The 21,592-nt window shown below is 44.5% G+C and overlaps 2 protein-coding genes across 2 annotated transcripts; one reads left to right on the plus strand and one right to left on the minus strand.

Annotated features, from left to right (window-relative positions):
• Positions 1–1,023, minus strand: ora5 (olfactory receptor class A related 5). Its single transcript, XM_029710634.1, has one exon. It carries the CDS (start codon positions 1,021–1,023, stop codon positions 1–3), a length of 1,023 nt encoding a protein of 340 aa, XP_029566494.1.
• An 802-nt stretch (positions 1,024–1,825) lies between these two features.
• Positions 1,826–19,672, plus strand: LOC115159357 (probable palmitoyltransferase ZDHHC8). Its single transcript, XM_029708974.1, has 10 exons — positions 1,826–2,140; positions 14,493–14,614; positions 15,086–15,243; positions 15,836–16,008; positions 16,123–16,225; positions 16,349–16,440; positions 16,532–16,664; positions 16,793–16,907; positions 17,668–17,780; positions 18,001–19,672. The coding sequence occupies exons 1-10, from the start codon at positions 2,037–2,039 to the stop codon at positions 19,084–19,086; spliced, it is 2,199 nt and encodes a 732-aa protein (XP_029564834.1). The 5' UTR covers positions 1,826–2,036; the 3' UTR covers positions 19,087–19,672.
• Positions 19,673–21,592: the final 1,920 nt, after the last annotated feature.

Below are 21,592 nucleotides of genomic sequence, written 5' to 3' on the forward strand. Positions count from 1 at the left end.
CTACCCTCTGCAGGAGCAAGACAGTTTTTTTACTCCATAGAGGAAGATGTAGGGGATGATGCAGGTGTAAGAGGATCCGATGTAGCTGGCCAGCTCCAACACCAAGGAGGACGTGTGGATGTTGCTGGCCATCATCAGCAGCAGGTGGGTCACCCAGCACACCACAAACACAGTGGCCACAGCCACCACGCTCTTGGCTGCCCTCACCTGAGTACCTGAGCCTGGGCTGGGCTTAGCTGGAGGCTGAGAGGACCTCTTCAGATCGGCTGGAGCTCTGACTATGTTGTCCCCGATATCGACCTGGTAGAGGGGGGAACTGATCGAGCTGTGTACAACTGAGGGTCCATTGTTAGGTAAAGAATTAGCTGTCCCCTTGTGATGGTCCGAAGTCAGGCCCTGGATACGTGTCTGGTTCCTTAGCAGAGTGATCACAATCTGGATGCTAGCAAACGCTATTCCAGCGATGGGGAGGGCGTTAGCGAAGGTCAGATACAACGGCTCATAGGTCTGCCTTGCAGTTTGGGAGGGAAAGATTTCTATACAGTCATCGTAGCTCTCATTTCCACTCTCCATCCGGACAAAGAATAATTGTGGAACACTGAATACCACAGCCACTGTCCAGCTGCCAACCAGGAGACAGGCTACGAGACGGAGGCTATCCAGCTGGACCGGAGCTCCTCCGCGTTTCAAAGACCCCACCAGCTTCTGGTACCAGAACACACTAATAAACAAGGTGGAGAAGACACTGCTGGTCTCTGACAGGTCAGAGCAGAACTGGACCACACAGCAGTAGGCTTCCCCCAGGAACCAGTGGCCAACAAAGTCAGCCATGGTATCGGGCAGGTCCACCAGGTAGTTGGTGATGAGGTTGGAGACGGCCAGGTTGATGAAGAGGACCTCATTGGTGCGGAGACTGGACTTGGGTCCAGGGAGAGAGCGGAGACAAAGCCAGTTGTTCCCCAGGATCCCTAGCAGACACATCAGCCCTCGGATGAAGGCTTCGATCCACTCCGTTGCATCCATCACACCTGGGGCATCTATCTATGTCTGAGTCTTATTTGGCTCAATATTTATAAGGGATGTTAATATCATGCTACAGCCAGGCCCAACCCCTCAACAAATCCTTAGAGACTTAACCTCACATTTGCCATACATTTCTAGTCTTCAGTTCTTGGACAGCACCAGAGACTGGGACCAGAAACCGGCCCTGGCATTTCAAACACACCTGACCATTTTTTTCCTTGAGGTCCCCACACCGGCTCATTTTTAATTGTTGAGGCCCCCATCAATAGCCAGATAATTAAAAATAAACAAGTTAGACAGGCCCACTGGGCTAAAAATGGACCAGCCCCTCTGGCATTTGCCCAAAATGCCAGATGGCCAGTTCGCCCCTGCCAGAGACTTGTAGTATCCCAATACAGAAGCGAAAAACCAAACTGAACTTGGAACACTGTAAAGGAGCAGAGTTTGAATAGCCTATGTTTATGTTGTTAGAATATTCCACATTTGTACATTATATACTTTTATCTGTCACTATAGAGCAACATTATTGTCCATTTCTAATGACAGATCCATTTCCATGTTGAAGCAAATCACATTTGTAATCAAGAGTATGGCTATGACATGAAATATATATTTTTTAAATAGCAAAGATAATATTTAGCACTGAAAACATACACCAGAATGGAGTCTAGCCTGCTATAGTGTAGTTCACGTAAGTCCTCCTTTAAACGGAGTACAACCAATAGACAGACTCCCGATGTTGTGTCCCAAACCTACCTTTCCCCGGCGATAGCCCCACCTATCAAATCAAGAGCCGCTTCGTTGAGTTGGTGGTTGGTCGGGCCCAGTCGGTACGGTGGGATTTCCAAGACGGGCACAGCTCGTTGGACTTTTTGACCATGGGTTTGTTGCATTTGATCCATGGAGACTCAGGACAGAACATAGTGGGAATACGTCGTATCATGGATCATTTATTGTATCTCGGTGTAATCGTTTCGTTGGAATAAACTGCTGATGTTTGTGGAAAGTACAGAATGCCCACCAGCGGCAGTGAGAGAATTAAAGCCAGCGCGTTTATTCCAGTGTCCACCGCTGCAGTCCTCCTCGTCGGGTCCACCACTTTATTCTTTGTCTTTACGTAAGTTGACGATATGCCTCCTTTTGAAAATGTAGTTTGATACCATTCACTAAAGTAGCCTACCTTTTCGAAACTATTATATTCCATATGTGAAGTAGGCCTAGGCCAAGTCCACATATTTGAATTGCATATACTGTATATAGGCCTATGAAGTAGCAGAACCAAACGGTAAAGTTGTCTCTAGGGAAAGCTTGTGATAAAATAGGTCCTGTCACTCACACACTGTGTAGAATAAGGGTCGTTTTTTAATTGATTTGGCGTTTGAGTCTTTGCAACCATGAAACACACTTTAAAATGACAAATAAACACAAATAATACACGTTTTTGTTTATATTGAACTGTTTATAAATGATAAAACATAATTAAAATCCTTCATACCGCACCCTCTCTATGTTGATGCATTGTTTAAACTACTTAGGAGCAGGCTTGTCACAGTAGTGGAGTTGTAGTGACATGTTTTGGGAATTTGAATGCTAGTAAGTGAACAAAAGTATGTCATATATTGTATAGATTAATAAAAACAAAGAAGGCTATTAAAATACCTATTATTTTACCAGTATAATGTGTGACCCTCTGTTTTATGTTATTGGGGTTACCACCTTGAAAATAACTCATTACAAAAATTCTCTCCAGCGGCAAACGGTTTTCAGGGAGTGGTCTGTATTAAAGGAAATTATTAGCTAATCACACCCGTTAAATATGTCATACATTTGAGGATTTCATTAATTAATTCGGTGTGTCAAAATCCAAAGTGTCACTTTTTAATTTAACTAGGCAGTTTTAAGAACAAATGACGGTCTAGGAACAGTGGGTTAACTGCCTTGTTCAGGGGCAGAACGACAGATTTTTACCTTGTCAGCGCGGGATTCAATCTAGCAACCTTTCGGTTACTGGCCCAACGCTCTAACCCCTAGGCTACCTGCCGCCCCACCTTGGTGTTAGTCCATTTAAATGAAGGGAAATATCATTGTGAGCAAAATGATTAATCATATCACTTTAGTACAGGATTGATGAACTTAGATTTGAGCATTGTGGCCTCCATTTCAGAAAATCTTAATTTACCTAAAATGTCTCATTGGTGTTACCATCATTGGTGTTACTACTCCTACAGATGTCACAACATTATCATAATGGTACAAACTTTTAAAGGTCATTAAGCTACCGTATTAGTTGATTTAGAATGGGAAGATGTACCCAAATCAAATTAAAAAAGAATAAAGAAAAATGAAGTACATTTTGTCCAAAATGCCATGTCCAAGTTCCACTGTAATTCAAGAACGACCCATAAACATTTTAAGGCTAACTTCACATTCGGAATTTAGAACAGTGTTTTTTTGCCGTTTAATTTGACAGAAGTGAAATATGACACATATTTGTTGTTGAAAAAAAGTCCCTTATGTGAAATTCTGGTGTAGTTTTAATTACATATTAATATGCAGTACTATTCATTAAACAGTTAAACAATACTGTACCCGAAGCTGTCTATTAGTATTTACATGCCATTGCCTAATATCATGTTGATCCTCTTAATATAAGCTACTGTAGGCTATATGAATTTGGTATGGGGACTATGTGAGTTCAGAGGCTATTTAACTATTAGGCCTATGTCTAAGGCTGCTTTTCTTGTTAGGCTAAACTCAAATGTTCGGATGATTAATGTGGTTCAGTGGTTGATATAACTGCGTCCTAATCCGGAAACATCATTATATTAGATTTTATTCTGACTCAAAATATAATGAACACAACCACACCTCTCAGAGTGTACATGAACATGTATTCCTAAATCCCTTTATCTTCTTCCAGAGGGCAATGATGCTTAGAGCTTAGAGTCAGGAGTATTTCTTAGAAATCAGACTGGGTCAGCTAGAGCAAAACAGGTTCCCGAATATCACCGTACTTGTATTCTCAAAACGACATTTTAGTCATGTGAGGATCACTGCCGTGTTGTTGGGATACCACCAACAACATTTTCAACATTATCCCCTAGATGGCTAATAGCGCCTGGGTGAATACTCTCACTGTAGTACCATACCACTACAAAGGGAAGCACAGCCGTGAGCTGCCCAGTGACACGAGCCTACCAGACGAGCTAAATAACTTCTATGCTCACTTCGAGGCAAGTAACACTGAAACATGCATGAGAGCATCAGCTGTTCCAGATGACTGTGTGATCATGCTCTCCGCAGCTGATGTGACTAAGACCTTTAAACAGGTCAACATTCACAAGGCCACAGGCCCAGACACATTACCCGGACGTGTACTCCGAGCATGCGCTGACCAACTGGCAAGTGTCAGTCCCCATTTGAGTCTATAAAACCAACATATTTCAAGCAGACTACCATAGTCCCTGTGCCCAAGAACACTAAGGTAATCTGCCTAAATGACTACTGACCCATAGCACTCACGTCTGTAGCCATGCAATGCTTTGAAAGGCTGTCATGGCTCACATCAACACAATTATCCCAGAAACTCTAGACCCACTCCAATTTGCATACCGCCCCAACAGATCCACAGATGATGCAATCTCTATTGCACTCCACACTGCCCTTTCCCACCTGGACAAAAGGAACACCTATGTGAGAATGCTATTCATTGACTACAGCTCAGCATTCAACACCATAGTGCCCTCAAAGCTCATCACTAAGCTTTGAGGGCACTATGGTGTGCAACTGGGTTCTGGACATCCTGACGGGCTGCCCCCAGGTGGTAAGGGTAGGTAACAACACATGCGCCATGCTGATCGTCAACACGGGGGCCCCTCAGGGGTGCATGCTCTGTCTCCTGTACTCCCTGTTCACTCATGACTGCACGGCCAGGCATGACTCCAAAACCATCATTAAGTTTGCTGATGACACGACAGTGGTAGGCCTGATCACCGACAACGACGAGACAGCCTATAGGGAGCAGGTCAGAGACCTGACCGTATGGTGCAAGGACAACAACCTCTCCCTCAACGTGATCAAGACAAACGAGATGATTGTGGACTACAGGAAAAGGAGGACAGAGCACGCCCCCATTCTCATTGACGGGGCTGCAGTGGAGCAGGTTGAGAGATTCAAGTTCCTTGGCGTCCACATCACCAACAAACTAACATGGTCCAAGCACACCAAGACAGTCGTGAAGAGGGCACGACAAAACCTATTCCCCCTCAGGAGACTGAAAAGATTTGGCATGGGTCCTCAGATCCTCAAAAGGTTCTACAGCTGCACCATCGAGAGCATCCTGATGGGTTGCATCACTGCCTGGTATGGCAACTGCTTGGCCTCTGACAGCAAGGCCCTACATAGGGTAGTGCGTACGGCCCAGTAGATCACTGGGGCCAAGCTTCCTTCCATCCAGGACCTCTATACCAGGGGGTGTCAGAGGAAGGCCTTAAAAATTGTCAAAGACTCCAGCCACCCTAGTCATAGACTGTTCTCTCTGCTACCACACGGCAAGCGCTACCGGAGCGCTAAGTGTAGGTTCAAGAGGCTTCTAAATAGCTTCTACCCAAAGCCATAAGACTCCTGAACATCTAATCAAAAGTCTACCCAGACTATTTGTATTGCCCCCCCCCCTTTTTACGCTGCTGCTACTCTCTGTTATTATCACTTTAATAACTCTACCTACATGTGCGTATTACCTCAATTACCTCGACTAACCTGTGCCCCGCACATTAACTCTGTACCGGTACCCACCTGTATATAACCTCACTATTGTTATTTTACTGCTGCTCTTTAATTATTTGTTACTTTTATTTCTTTTTTGTAGGTATTTTTCTTTAAACTGCGTTATTGGTTCACTGTAAGGTGTTGTGTTCGGCGCATGTGACTAATAAAGTTTGATTTGAACAGTACTACTATACTGACCCCTGTAGACAAATGTCCCAGTTTCCACATCTGTTGGTATACCAGCAATTTTTCAAATGGATCCTCTAGCAGATGGGAAGTCTCAGATTAGTATCCCGATCTTCTGATCGATGCCTTTTGATTCCCACATCTGTGGAACTAGGGGTGACTAAAGACCTGGGGCTAGCAGGGAGGAGTAAACTATCCATGACCTGTAAAGGGCAGAATCAACAACCTCTGCATCATCAAGACAGTCGCTTTGTGAGAAGGTGTTAACTATAGAAAGATGTTAACCCATGCTCACACTTAGCTGTTGTTATGTAAATGACAGCTGAAAAGGGCCAGGCCTTGGCCCTAAATCAAAGCATGTCCACTGAGGCCATGGTCCAGTGTGATACAGGTGCCGGTCTGTGGAGATGGAAACAGAAAAGTCTGAGCCTTCTGGGTAAAACACTGGGGTTATTCTCAGGTGGAAACTTGGCATACGTGTACTAGACTACATCCACTTCTGATTAACTGAAATATTTTGTAACGGTTTATCCTCAGTGACATGTGATTGTGCATCGATGTGAGGAAAGAGAAAGTGGGCCACAGTGGATTGAGTTGTAAATGTACTATACTGTACTGACTGGGTTGATTTGGACTAAAGCCACTGATTGGCTGGGGGTTATCCAATGATTTGTGAGAGAGTCTGGAAAGAGTGATTTCATACTGACATCCTCCCTATTGTTTTACTCCCTGCTGTTCAAAGACAAGGAGCTTATGGACATCGGGCTTAAGAGAGATGTGTAATCCTCGATGGCTCTGTAGGGTAGGATCTGAATCTTTAGCATGGAGGAGTCATAATTTTCAGTCCTTTTCACATGTCATTGAACTGTCACATGGAGAATGATGAAGAAAGTTACCTTGTATCTGAAAGTGTCAACAGTGAATATAACAACTAAATCTAAGAACTGACATGGCCATGCCCACTGCATACCCCCAATTCACATGCTGTTTGGAATGAGGAGTTCTAGAATTCTTTATGGGAAATAAAATACAATGAATCATCTGACAAGTGAGTGCGTCAAAAAAAAAGTAAACTCATTCCATTTTTTATTGCAACTCTTGGCTGCTGATGTAGCTGCTGCTGTTGAAGTTTAATTGCTAAGTGTCAGTGACTCAGTTGAATGCCAACCGTATCTCTTCACGTAGGCTTGTTTATTGCGTTATTATCTTGGCGGCCTGCTGTTGTTGACTGATTCTGGGGATGTTTTTAAATGGGATTGTAAATCAGGAATTCTTAAAAGACGAGACAATAAATATTTGTCACAAATATTTTTCTTCATAATAAGAACATTTGAAATGTATATATACTTTAAGCAAAGTATCAGCTATCATACCATTGTAAGGAACAACCTCCTAAAGAAAACATGTTTTTGCACCTAGCTAGATTTACGTCAACTCCGCCAGACAACATAAAAGGCATTTCATTTTTATATTTATTGTACAACAAGTGTTTAAAGGCCTTGATTGTTTCATTCTAACATTAGCTTATTAAAATATTTTGTTTTGATTTATAACACTGTATAATGCTCCAGGGCTAATTTCATTAGCATTTTGGCATGTTTTTGTAGATTAAGAACATAAAACAAGATTTATAAAGCGAACATTATGCTTTTTTTTCTAGCACAGCAAATTGTTCAATAGTTTAAGCATATATTTCGGGACAATGATTAGCAATCAGTGAGGAGTTGACAAGCAACTGCCCGAGGGGACAACAGATACTCAAAACAGAGATATTCTTGTCTCTAAAAATTGAAATACAAACATTACTTAAAATATGGATGATACATTTGACAATCCCCAACAAAAACAAAGGCTTGATTGCAACCAACAGGAAGAACTTATATAGAAACGCAACATGTAAAGTGTTGGTCCCATGTTTCATGAGCTGAAATAAAAGATCCCAGAAATTGTTCATACGCACAAAAAGTTTATTTCTCTCAAAACTTGTGCACACATTTGTTTACATCCCTGTTTGTGAGCATTTCTCATTTGCCAAGATAATCCATCCACTTGACAGGTGTGGCATAGCAAGAAGCAGATTAAACAGCATGATCATGACACAGGTGCACCTTGTGTAGGGGACAATAAAAGGCCACTCTAAAATGTGCCGATTTGTCACACAACACAATGCCAGAGATGTCTCAAGTCTTGAGGCAGCATGCAGTTGGCATGCTGACTGCAGGAATGTCCACCAGAGCTGTGGCCAGAGAATCTTAATTGATCTATCATAAGCCGCCTCGAACAGAGTGCTCCATGGTGGTGGTATGGTATGGGTTATGGTATGGGCAGGCATAAACTATGGACAACAAACACAATTGCATTTTATTGGTGGCAATTTGAATGCACAGAGATATGGTGACGAGATCCTAAGGCCAATTTTCGTGCCATTCATCCACCGGCATCACCTCATGTTTCAGCATGATAATGCATGGCCCCATGTCGCAAGGATCTGTACACAATTCCTGGAATCTGAAAATGTCCTAGTTCTTCCACGGCCCCATGTCGCAAGGATCTGTACACAATTCCTGGAAGCTGAAAATGTCCCAGTTCTTCCATGGCCTGCATACTCATCAGACATGTCACCCATTGATCATGTTTGGATCGACTTGTACGAGAGCGTGTTCCAGTTCCCGCCAATATCCAGCAACTTCACACTGCCATTGAAGAGAAGTGGGACAACATTCCGCGGGCCACAATCAACAGCCTGATCAACTCCATGCGAAGGAGATGTTTCACGCTGCATGAGGCAAATGGTGGTCACACCAGATACTGACTGGTTTTCTGATCCACGCCCCTAGTTTTTTTTAAGGTATCCGTGATGAACAGACGCATATCTGTAAAATCTTTGAAATTGTTATATGCTGCGTTTAAATGTTTTGATCAGTATAGAAGTAGTAGTATTAGAAGGCCTATATTTCATCAAAACGTTTCACATTGAATGCCAAAATAGTATATGCCATTCATAATAAACTTAGGCTGTAAACTACATTTTCATTTGATTAAAAAAATATAGATTATATAACTCAATTCTATAACTCTAAAATAATAGGAGTCGAATTCACCGTCAACATTAGTTTTCCATTCATACAACATGTTCGGTGAGTTTCCACAGTCAATGTGCCGTGCTAAACAAGGAAATACTTTATTTCAGTTGTACTGAATGATTGTCAAATAGATAAATCGCCCTTACTCTGCTCAAATAGCTAGATTACAATGTTCTGATGATAAGAGGCTGAAATCATCTTGAAAAGTGTTGGTTGCGATCAGAACTAACAGACATCCGTGTTATGGAGCGGTAAATCGATGCGTCAATTGGTGATAATCTAGTGGCCATCAGTGTTTGCAATTGGCCCAACCCTTCTACCAGACGTTAGACAAAAATCTGACTGAGTTGATGTTTTACGGAGTTGACAAATTGCACATTTTTCTTCTTTATTCAAGTGCTATACTACATAGCAATTTTGTTTTTCTTCAGTTGCTAAAACCTAATTCAAATGAACATATTTGAACCAAAAGTCATATTCTATGTTCATCTATAAAGTAGATGAAGTTGACAGGTTACGGTTGTGACCATGTGATATCTATAATGTTTTATTTTTTTTATCTTTCAAAAGTAGAGGACTTTCAGGACCATGACTTGTCTTGTTGCACAACATGTAATCAGGAGACGAGGAAGGGCTTCCCATGGTATAGTTGACCCTACACATTTATTATTCATTTACGATTTTAGACAAATCTGACACATTTTTTAGGAATCACAGTTTTGAGAAACATATTTCTTAAAGTAAGAGAGGGCTTTTGCAAGAAACTACATGAGATCCTTTTTCAGTGAATATTCATTTTAGCCCGTTTTAAGAGTTTTAAACACTTTTGGGAGGAGTTTGAAATTGGGATCCTTTGTTCTGGACAAGGGCATTTCCTGGCACAGAGCTGACATGCAAATTAATAATATTATAAATAGTTAGAAAATTCCAAAAACAAACAGTATTTTTTTTGCTTAAATAATGTAACAAAATCATTTTTTTCCAAGTATAAAAATAAAGTTTTCACGACTTCCAATAATCCCTGAAATTCTGTGATGGTTTTTGCAATCAGATGATGGATGCTTCTGTATGTGGGTAGCATTACTTTGGCGGCCAGGCAGAGCAAGCAGTCTATCCCTAGTATTATATAATGAGAGTGAGTGGTCATTTTCCGTCAATGATCAATAGACTCGTATCTGCATTTCTAAAGAGAACTTCCACACTTCGATAGAACAAACCCCTAGAGCTCTACTGCTCCAGGACAAGTGGCTGTTATTACAGGTTTGTCTGAAGATCGCCAACAAGAGACATGAAGAACATTCCCGAAAACGTTCCCGCTGAGAGATGTTTCACGATGATAAAATAGACTATGTCTGAAGTTTCTATTCCATGGACAGCCATTCTTCAAAGATAAGGTCGTGTTGAAACAGCGTTCCAGCCCAATCACACATGCTCGTTTGTTTGCCCTTTCACTTTGGCAGTGGCAGAAGGAATGGAATCTGTAGGGACAATATTTTGCCGTTACATCATATGTAGGCCTACATCACTGTTAGACAGCCCTTTACTCAGAGAAGGACTGTCTGTCTGTGTCTGTCTGCCTGTCTGCTCTGTCAGCAGGGACGGTGTCTGTGTTCCTTTTAAAAGCAGTGATGGACAGATGCCAGATTCTGTCGTTATCTCGACCAAATGCAACCCCACCTTGGTCCTTCTGAGGGAATGGGACCTTGATTCGTCCTTGGTGCTATATGCTGCTGCAGGGAGTCCAAAGTGAATGCCAGTCAGACCTCATGGTCCCTCAGGTTGTTACTTAAGAGTATGTGCGTGTCAAAAGAAAGTGCCCAAATGCAACCCCAGTCTGTTAGTATGGAGAGTAAGCTGCAGCAGTTACTGATGTATCAAAGTACATGACTCACAGACAAACTGACAAACTGGTCCATACAAGATTTAGGACACTTTTCAATATCAAGACAAAAATCCTCCTGTGAAGTTGGCAAGGGGGGAACCACTGAAAGTAGGAACCTTTGGTCATCCTTCGCCTGATAAACAGCCTCATTACTGAGCTAAAACGGAAACTGTTATCTCAGCCTTCGGAGTGTGTTTGTGTTACATTGTTCTCTCTAAGTATTGTTACTGTGGACAATTCACAAAAGACATGCCAAGACCAGCAGTGGAAACACTACGAATGTGAACCATTATAAGCAAAGATTCTTTCAAGGGTGTTTCCTCGTGACAATTTGCCCCGGCTAATGTCAACATTTGATGTAGCTGAGATGCTATACAATTCTGTAAGGAGAAGCCTTCTTGACCTTTTAACTTTAATTATGCAACCATGTGCAGAGGGGAGGTTGTTAGATGTGATACACACGCATAGTGGGTCAGATATTTATAGAATAACCCTCCTCCCCAAACAAACAGTTTCTTTCATGCCCGCATACGCATCGATCCCTGGATACGACGATGTAATATGTACACGTATGTTTCCTTTAAGTAGACATACATAGTTGATATTCAAGCCCGTAGTTTTAATAGTTCAAAGAAGTACTCTCTCCGAACCCTGTTATAACAGTGTTATGTGTTCATTCAGTGTTTTCTGAAGGTAAGGACAAGTCATACATTCAACACATTCCTAAGGGCTTATGATCGCATTTCATTCAGCATTTCTAACACTCGGATTTTCAATCCATGAGATGTTTCTAGGAGCCATACACTGGGACCTGAAATGGTCCTTCGGCTGTCCCCATAGGAGAATCCTTTGCAGAACCCTTTTTTTGGTTCCAGGTAGAACCCTTTAGGGTTCCATGAAGAACCCTTTCCACAGAGGGTTCTTCAAAGGGTTCTCCTATAGATACAGCCGAATATCCCTTTTGGAACCCTTTTTTTTCAGAGAGTGTAGTTGTGAGCCTCTCTAATTCTCTTCTCTGCTTGCTGCTTGCTGCTGATGCGATAGACACTGGTAGTGATGACTAGCCTACCCACTACTGTGCTTTACTCAGGCAGGGCAGTGTGCAGATTGGACAGCCTCAACAGCAGCTTACCCTTCTGGATGATTTAATACAGCTCTGCTGTCTGTTTCATTAGGCGCAAGGCAGGGGCTTGTCTGCCTGCACCGCCACACTGCAGCATAATGAACTCTCCCTGTGCTATGCTCCAGATGGTCACAAACCAACGATGGGCCGGACGGCAAGGCCTCTCATGCAATGGCATCCACAGAAATAATCCCTTTGATAAGAAATCAGGCAGTCGCGGATCGACCCTCTTATAGAGCGCTCCACCTTATCTGGTGTGTCCTCTACGCTCCGCACTCAGCCCAAATGAGTTTGACTGATTTCTGCTTATTTTGAACGCAATATCATTATCTTCCATATTGTGTTCATTTTGTATAATTTTTTTGTGATTGATCCATTATTTGACAGATGGGTGAGGGGGGAAGAGGATTTGACCATCTAAATAATGAGTTTTGAAAAGATAATCAGTGACAGTATACCTATTCCTAATTGCCTTTTTGTCTACTTGTTTTCCCCACCACCCATTGGTGTTGCTAGTAGAGGAGGACGGTGAAAGTGGTATGCAGATACATGAACACTACTCCAGACCATGCAGACTGACTGGACTTGATCCCTCATATTCAGTGCTGCCCCGCTGGCAGTTACCCCTGAATCTACCAACTTCATCCACATTCCCCATTTATACTGTAGGGTGGCTAGACTTGCATGTACAGTATTCAGTGTACTGGGACAAGTACAGTGTGGACTCTGTGTAGTGCAGGGGTACAGTATAATACACATATCCATGTAATCTATAGCTCTCTTATGACAATTTAAGTACATCTCAAACATGAACGCATTTCGTGAAACTTTGCTTCAGAGAGGATTTAAGATATAAATCCCCTCCTCCAGCTGTGGGGAACCACTGTTCTGTTCCCCTCATTAATCTGATTTACTCAGTAGTACAATTTAGTGTTAATGTTTCAATTAAGTAAATCCTCAAAGAGGAGCGTAATTCTGACAGATCAGAACTGTACAGAACTGTATTGTATTTTCCTATGAAGGCTGTTTGTCTGTAAAGGCAGGCGTGTCTGTTGCAGCTGTATAGGTAATGGAATATGTATGGTTTGCTTTATCCTAAAGGTATGGAATAGGTTCTTTTGGGCTGTGTGTTGTGCTGTGTGCTGCAGGCTGTAGGGTCTGTGTGCTTGTTGTCTGATGGGAGGATTCCACCATCGCGGGCTGGCAGAGTGGGCTGTAATCCAGAGTCCCTAATCCAGGGATTATTGAGATTGCAGCTGGCATGGCATTACCAGGCATTCCTTTGGGGGTAACCACCCTTCCCCCACACTACCCCACTCTCCCTCACGCACTCATCCTTACTGGGGCTGTTCTGTGGGGGTTGGGGGGCTTGCGCCAGGTTGGGCTGGAGTTGGGGCTGGGGAAGGGAGACTCTTCACTCAAAATGTTGTCAAAATGTTGTCAATGTCACAGTGTTCAGTCACGGTCAGTCTATTGGGGTTCACACATATACTTTCTGCCTTCGTCACCTCCTGACCCTTCACCTTTGCAACTGTGGGGAGACAGGTTTGGGTTGTGTGTGTGTGTGTGTGTGTGTGTGTGTGTGTGTGTGTGTGTGTGTGTGTGTGTGTGTGTGTGTGTGTGTGTGTGTGTGTGTGTGTGTGTGTGTGTGTGTGTGATTACGGTCTTGTTACAGTCACTGTTACGGCCATGGTCACTAATACACAGTCTGCACTTCAATGTTAATCCACACTTCTGCAGTTGTTTCCCCTTAACATAAAATACCTACAGGAAGTAGGAGCATTATCCCATTATGACATGTTGCCAGTTGTGATAATGTGAGAGGTCCAATGCTGAAACACATTCTGCTGTAAACTTTTCAAGCGAAGAGAAAATCGCCACAGCAGCATGGCTTTGGACTCAATTCTATACAGATAAAAAAAACAAATCTGATATTGTATAGGCTCCTCATGCTGACCTTTAATCATTATAATCCACCGCGCCTTCCCATGTCCCCTTCAGTAAACCTGATTACAGAGCCTTTATTTCATCTAACACCGTGGAAATATAATCATAGTATCCTCTCACCAAATCGAATTCTCCACTTTTAACCACATTTGCAGAATGACAGTGATGGTTATGATGGTTTCTATAAGCCCTGTGGACATATTCAGAAAACGCCATGAAATTGGGCGTCAGTCTGAATTTAGCATCGCCGCAACTGAAGTTACATTTTCCTGCTGAGGAACCAAAGAGTTACGACGATCCCTTTTGATTGGTTCCTACACTGAGCCTGAGGGAGATTTATACCCCTTTCAACCAATTCAACCTAGACATTTTACTGTGCATGTTCTACGTCTCTACTATGAGTGTAATGTGTGTGTATTGCAAAATGACTGTGTGTGTATTGTGAGTCCACTGTGCTTTAGGTCTCTTGTCTCTGTCCCAGGTGCCCGTGGCTGGCAGCGACTGTGTCAATCTACGTGCCGCCATGCAGTGGCATCCTCTTCTTCTTTGTCTTGGCCAATTTCACCATGGCAACCTTTATGGATGCGGGTGTTCTCCCTATGGGTTAGTTACAATATAACTACTATATTATACACTATTACCATCAAACTCAACTCTGGACCTCAGAGCCAGTTCCACTGCGTTTTTACATTGTTCCCCTCTAATCAGGGACTGATTTAGACCTGGGACACCAGGTGGGTGCAGTTAATTGTCAGGTAGAACAGAAAACCTGCTCTGGTCTATTCACTACTCTACACTATAGTGTAACTAAACAAGACAAACATTACAGTAGGTTGTCAGGCAGTTGTTGAACTCTATTGAATTATTATCTACTAGTTATAACATACTAGTACATTTCACTACCTTGACAATATATTGATAACCTAGGCCAGATTTATGTTGGTGATGTTAACGTTCTGCCTGAGAAGGAATTTGAAGAGAAAACATTGACACAAAAACAAGAATGTGTTACCCAACGCCCAGTGTTGTGCCGGTGACCTATAGTTGACGTCGAGCTGTGCGTTTGGGTTTCAGCCAATGAGGACGAGGACAAGGACGATGACTTCCGCGCCCCGCTCTACAAGAACGTGGACGTGAAGGGTGTCCAGGTCCGGATGAAGTGGTGTGCCTCCTGCCACTTCTACAGACCTCCACGATGCTCCCACTGCAGTGTCTGTGACCACTGTGTAGAGGTGGGAGGGATGGAGGGAGACAGAGGGAAACGGAGAGAACAAGCCAGGGCTGGCAGAGAGCGGGAGGGAGGGGTGGATAGGGGGAAGTTGTGGATTTGAGACCGGCTGAGTGGTTGATGGTGGAGGGAGGAGGAAGTGCCTGAGGAGAGATCAATAGTGTGTGTGGCTGTAGGGTAATGGTGGGTGGGAGAAAATGATGGAGGGATAGAGGGGGAGGAAGAGAGAGATCCCATTAATCAGGTTAATCCCTTTCCCCCGATCCTTAATGTCCCCGCAGCTGGGAGAGAGATGAGATTTGATGAAAAGGGTTGGGACAATCTCTGTGTGTACACTGAGGTATATTTAGACAGCTCACTGCCTATCAACACTTGTATGATATTTGACTGCTGTTGATGATGTCTTTCCACTGTCCAAGAACGATCAACACCATGTGGAAGTGGCTAGCTAGACCACTCCAGAATACTGTAGCATGGATGCACAATGTTGGGACAGAGTCATGTAAAGTAGGCCGCTACAGTATGTTGTCGTAATTCTCAGAGGGATTGAATGTTGTATCTAATGCTGTGTCTCCTTGTGTCATAACCGCATGCAGGACTTTGACCACCACTGTCCCTGGGTGAACAACTGTATCGGGAGGCGGAACTACCGCTACTTCTTCCTGTTTCTCCTGTCACTCACGCTGCACATGGTGGGCGTGCTCTCCGGTGGCCTGCTCTACATCCTACACCATCTGGAAGACCTATGGAAGCTGCACTGTACTGTCACGTATCCTTCATTGCACAAACTCTGTGTACTGTGTGCGTGTGTGTATGATCATGCTAATTCGTTTCTAAAGGTCCCTAAAGAGAGTCCGTGAGTCTCCTTGACTGCTGTGTCTAGCCTGGTGGTGGTGAGTGTATCAGGTCTGTTCTTCGTTCCTGTCCTGGGCCTCACAGGGTTCCACCTCTACCTGGTGTCTAGGGGCCGAACCACCAATGAACAGGTCAAGACGCCTCTATGTAGCTCATGTTTTTAAATGACTAGATAAAAGGCTTCTGGAATACATGAGGCCACCCTAGGTCGAGTCCTCACTTTAATGAGGAAATTGTTGCCCTCTTTTCCACAGGTTACTGGGAAGTTTCAAGGAGGGCTCAACCCTTTCACACAAGGTTGCTGTGGCAACTTGGAGTATCTCATATGCAGTCCCATTTCTCCAAAGTAAGAAACATTTGACGTTTTCATGTAAACATCATGTTTAATATAACGTATTGGAGCTCATTAACTTATCTATTTGCTTGGACCATACCAGGTATACAGCGAGGCCCATTAAGAAATCAACAGTTCGCATCATTCCTCCATTCCTGAGACCAGAGACTGACAGACAGATACCAATTATTAAGGTTGAGGATAACGGCGTCCAGTGTCACGATAACCAAAATAAAGTACGTCTGTCCACCCCAAAATACCCTCAGAAGGGTAAATCCCAGATTCAGATAAAGCCTCAGTATTGAACTAACTTCATCAACAGATCAGATGTGTTTAACAGTAGTGGCTTCTCTTCCGCTCTCAGCGCCCGTCCACTGACGGTATGGAAGAGCCAGACATCCGGCGTCTGGACACCCCGCCACCTCTGCCCCCTAAACCAGACCACAACGTGCTGAGGAGGCACCTAGCAACACTTGGAGGTAGGGTCACATTAGTAATCTGACAACCAGGGATACAGTACCTGTATTTATGCACCTCATATTATAGATAACATGAGCAAATGATCATGAGGAAAGTTGAAATGGTCCAGAAACCCCACAAGCCATCACTCACTGCTCTCCTACTGCACCCTGGTGGCCAGAGAGGCAGCACTGCTCTCCTACTGCACCCTGGTGGCCAGAGAGGCAGCACTGCTCTCCTACTGCACCCTGGTGGCCAGAGAGGCAGCACTGCACCCTGGTGGCCAGAGAGGCAGCCATGGTTTTTGTTGCTGCTTGTGTCTTCGTTGGTTTTTCCTTTGTTTGTTTACTTGTGGATTTCCAATGACATTTCACTTGGGATGAGCTACTGGGATATTAGAGCCATCCTAATTTAGAATGGAGTTTAGTGTTTATAGTGAAGATTGCAGCTCTTAGTTTACAGTGTACATAGTATACGTGCCGCGTATGGATTTGTGTAAACTATGCTTCTACATCTGTTGTCTGTACATCCTGTTTATCGTCTGTCTGTATATTCTGTTCATTGTGGCAGCACCATTTCGCCAAGTCAAATTCCTGTTTATGCAAATGTTTCGGCTAATAAAGGTGATTCTGATGACAGACTTGTATTATATGTTAATTACACACATGTTACTGCCTCTCTCTGGATTAGTTCAGTCACAAATCCCAATAGACATTATGGTAATATATTTCACATTTTGTTAAATATTGATTTCCTTATCCGTCTGTGTTTGGATTCCAGAGAGTGGTCTGCATCCCAAACCAGTGGCCCCTTCCCCTGGGCAGACCCTGCAGCAGCTCAGGCCGTTACCGCAGTCCACATCTAAGGCACCACCCCCCTCACCTGTCCATCAGGTCAGTCATATCATTCACAGCGTTCACACCATTCAGATACACTGTGGATTTATTGTGCTGTGTTTTGAGCCGTTTCCACAGATCACGGTTGTGTGCTGTGTTTTGAGAGCTTTCTAACAGACTGGCCATGTGATTCTGTGTTCTGTTGACCCTCTAACAGACTGTTGTGGCTGTTCTGAGAGCTCTCTGACAGTCTGTTATGTGTTTTGGTTGTGTCTAGGTGGCTGTGGCACCAGAGCAGCAAGGGAGCAGCAGTAGACGTCATGACCTGTCATCAGAACTCATCCTGGGCAGATTGGACCAGCAGCTAGCCTTCCCATCCGGTCCAATGTCCGCTCCACTCCAGCTCAACTCTCTCACCCTCAATTCCCGCTCCCTCACCCTCAAACACGCCTATCGCCACCACAACAAGCTGCCGGTCTTGTACCCAGAGGGTCTGATCTCCCATCAGGTGTCTCCGGGCTTGTTCCCCCCTCACAACCCCCTGTCCAACCGCAACAGCCTCTCCTATGACAGCCTGGTGAACTCAAGTGACGCCCACTACCTGGCCCAGCAAGGGGGACCCCCACTTCATTACCACCCGCACTTCATGACCCTGGGACATGAAGGCAGTGTGCTGCAGCGGCCCCCTCCACACACCTACAGCCCCGTGTTCATGGGGGTCACCAGGCAATCTCCCCAGCCCAGGGACACCTCACCCAGGGATCCCTCTCTACGGGACCTCACCCCTCAGGCCCTCACCTCCCGGGACCTCTCTCCTCAGGCCCTGATGCACAGGGACCTCTCCCAGCAAGCCTTGATCCACCGGGAGGCCTCTCCGGTCCGCTATGACAACCTCTCCAAGACCATCATGGTCTCCATTCAGGAACGGCGGGAGATGGAGGAGAGGGACAGGGTGCTGCGGATGCAGGCCAGGTCCCAGGCCCTGTACGGCTGCCCAGACATGGGGTTGTACGACATCCCCAGCAGACGCAGCCTCCCTGTGGACAGCATGCGCCTCCCAGGGTCACGCGGCCCCACCCCGCCCGCATACGGCTCCAGGGAGTTCCTGATGAGCACTGGTATTTTGGGGTACGGGGGTACGAGGTCGCCCCTCTCCAGCGCCTCGTCGTCCTCTCTGACCCGAGCCCCCAGGACTTCCAGCTCCCCCCTGCAGAGCAGCAGCAGCAGCAGCCTGCAGAGTAAGGGTCGTTCCCCCTCCCCAGCCTACCTCCCCCCAAACAGGCAGGCCCAGCCCTCATCCTCCTCCTCCTCCACACTGCCCAGCACCCTTTCCTCTGCCTCTCCCCCAGATGCCCCCCCATAACGCCCCTTACTCACCAATGCCATGGAGGGAAAGCACTCAGCACCCCTGGGTGCCCCCAAATAGGAACTATTGAGTCTTCCTGGAGGGTGTATGCAGCCAACCACACTACTCTGCAGTGTTAGCCTGTATATCCACAACTTCCCAGCACTGTGTAAGTGTGTCTGTGTGGGTTGTCAGTGTGTGGGTGGGTGTGGGAGTTGAGAGGACATCAACACGCAGTTATGGGAATCATTTTGTACAGATATTTGCACTTGGACCTCTCGCTAGACAAGGCTGTGTGCTGAATATAGAGTGAGTGATAACCAACAGCATATGCAGATATCTCAGGACAGCGGCCAATTAGCAGACAGTTGTGCCTCTTTATGCAGTCGGAGGAATCAAGAAGCTCGACTAGAACAGCAGACATGTACAGAAGACAGATCTTTTATTGTTGGTTCATGTGTTTTGATAATGCTTTTGAGAAATAATGTTATGTGATGATGATGGGACATTCTGTTATTTTGCGTCTATAGAAATCATGCTTTAGTCATATTTTGTGGTTGTTTTGACAAATAAAAAAAGTCACTGTTTTGTTCCTTTTTCTGTTTAAGGTGTTGTCATTCAATTATTTATTATCTGTTGTTGTTATCCGTTCTTGCCACCGGCTTCATGTCCACATCCTGTTTCAAATCTAACCCTAGGCTCATCCCACAACCATAAAGCCTGTCGCATTCTTCCCAAGCGAAGCACTTTTGCGCATTTATTATGATTACATTTTGTAACGTTTTTGTTCGTTTGGGTGTTCGGCTGTTTTTTCCCCGGCTGTTCGCGCACAAATGTTTTTCTTAAGGCAGGTCGAAGTTCGGTAGCCGAAGTCTACGCCTCTTCATCGGTGATTGGTCAACAGTACTACTCCTAGTAAGAGTGGGAACTATGGACGGGATTCTTCAATTAAGTGTTTGTTGTCATTCAACTGTGGGACGACTTGAGAAATACAAAAACATCTTAGATGTAAAATTGCGCGACTAAGACATCCTCGGCGAAAACATCAAAATGAATTACATATTTCTTGATTTATCTTAGATTCATTGTAAATATTTTAAGGAAGTGTATACTGGCTATGTTGTTGCTACGGGGTCTCAAGAGGACAAACAGTAATTTTGCTACGTTTATCGTTTTTCAATCTAAGAAGTATGTGAGGCAAAGAGGTTCACTTCGCCTAGCCGAGTTCTGCAAGGAGCAAACCGAGCCTAGTACGGGGGGCCTTAACCACGATAACACTAGCTTCATGTCCACATCCCAGTTCAACTCTAACTCTAGCCTTAAACACAACCCTAACCTTGGCTTAGCTTACTTTTATCCAATATTTCTCTTCTGACCTACAAGGTACTAGAAGCTTGGCTCCACCTGGGTCCAGCTTTGACACAAGGTGTAGGAATGGAGCTCACTTCAGCTTTCGTTAAGAATAGTATGAGCAAATTCTACCCCCTAGTGGACTTATGTGTGAGGTGCTGTGAGTAGAATAAAGACAATTCCATTCAAAGAGTATATTTTATTTTACCTTTATTTGACTAGGCAAGTCAGTTAAGAACAAATTCTTATTTTCAATGACAGCCTAGGAACAGTGAGTTAACTGCCTTGTTCAGGGACAGAACGACAGATTTTTACCTTGTCAGCTCGGGGATTCAATCTTGCAACCTTTCGGTTACTAGTCCAACGCTCTAACCACTAGGCTACCTGCCGCCCCACAAATGAGTGGGTAGGTAATCCTATAGGCCTACTTTTTGATGGGAGGCTTGCTGTGCTCAGCTATGGGTTTAAGAGAAGTATGTGCTGGATAGCTTAAATAAATGAAGCGGTGGTAATTCCACTGAGATTGTGTGCTGCACTAGCATTCTGATGCGGTGATAGTTCTCAGACTGCCAGTGATCGTTGCCATAGACACGGAGAGATTGAGACATTATTCCAGAACTGCAGGGCTGTGGTGAGAAGTACTGAGAACATCAACAACCGCTTACACAGGGGTTAGGTACTCAGAGTACACGAAAACATCAACAACCGCTTACACAGGGGTAGGTACTCAGAGTACACGAAAACATCAACAACCGCTTACACAGGGGTTAGGTGCTCAGAGTACACGAAAACATCAACAACCGCTTACACAGGGGTAGGTACTCAGAGTACACGAAAACATCAACAACCGCTTACACAGGGGTAGGTACTCAGAGTACACGAAAACATCAAGAACCGCTTACACAGGGGTAGGTACTCAGAGTACTGAGAACATCAACAACCGCTTACACAGGGGTAGGTACTCAGAGTACACGAAAACATCAACAACCGCTTACACAGGGGTAGGTACTCAGAGTACTGAGAACATCAACAACCGCTTACACAGGGGTTAGGTACTCAGAGTACACGAAAACATCAACAACCGCTTACACAGGGGTAGGTACTCAGAGTACACGAAAACATCAACAACCGCTTACACAGGGGTAGGTACTCAGAGTACACGAAAACATCAACA

Source organism: Salmo trutta, chromosome 23 (assembly GCF_901001165.1).
Source record: "Salmo trutta chromosome 23, fSalTru1.1, whole genome shotgun sequence".
Taxonomy (NCBI): domain Eukaryota; kingdom Metazoa; phylum Chordata; class Actinopteri; order Salmoniformes; family Salmonidae; genus Salmo; species Salmo trutta.

Coding starts and splice junctions, on each gene's coding strand:
- ora5 (XM_029710634.1), bottom strand. CDS start 1,023: ATGGATGCAACGGAGTGGATCGAAGCCTTCATCCGAGGGCTGATGTGT.
- LOC115159357 (XM_029708974.1), top strand. CDS start 2,037: ATGCCCACCAGCGGCAGTGAGAGAATTAAAGCCAGCGCGTTTATTCCA. Junction 16,226..16,348: donor GCCGAACCACCAATGAACAG/GTCAAGACGCCT, acceptor TCTTTTCCACAG/GTTACTGGGAAGTTTCAAGG. Junction 16,441..16,531: donor TGCAGTCCCATTTCTCCAAA/GTAAGAAACATT, acceptor GGACCATACCAG/GTATACAGCGAGGCCCATTA.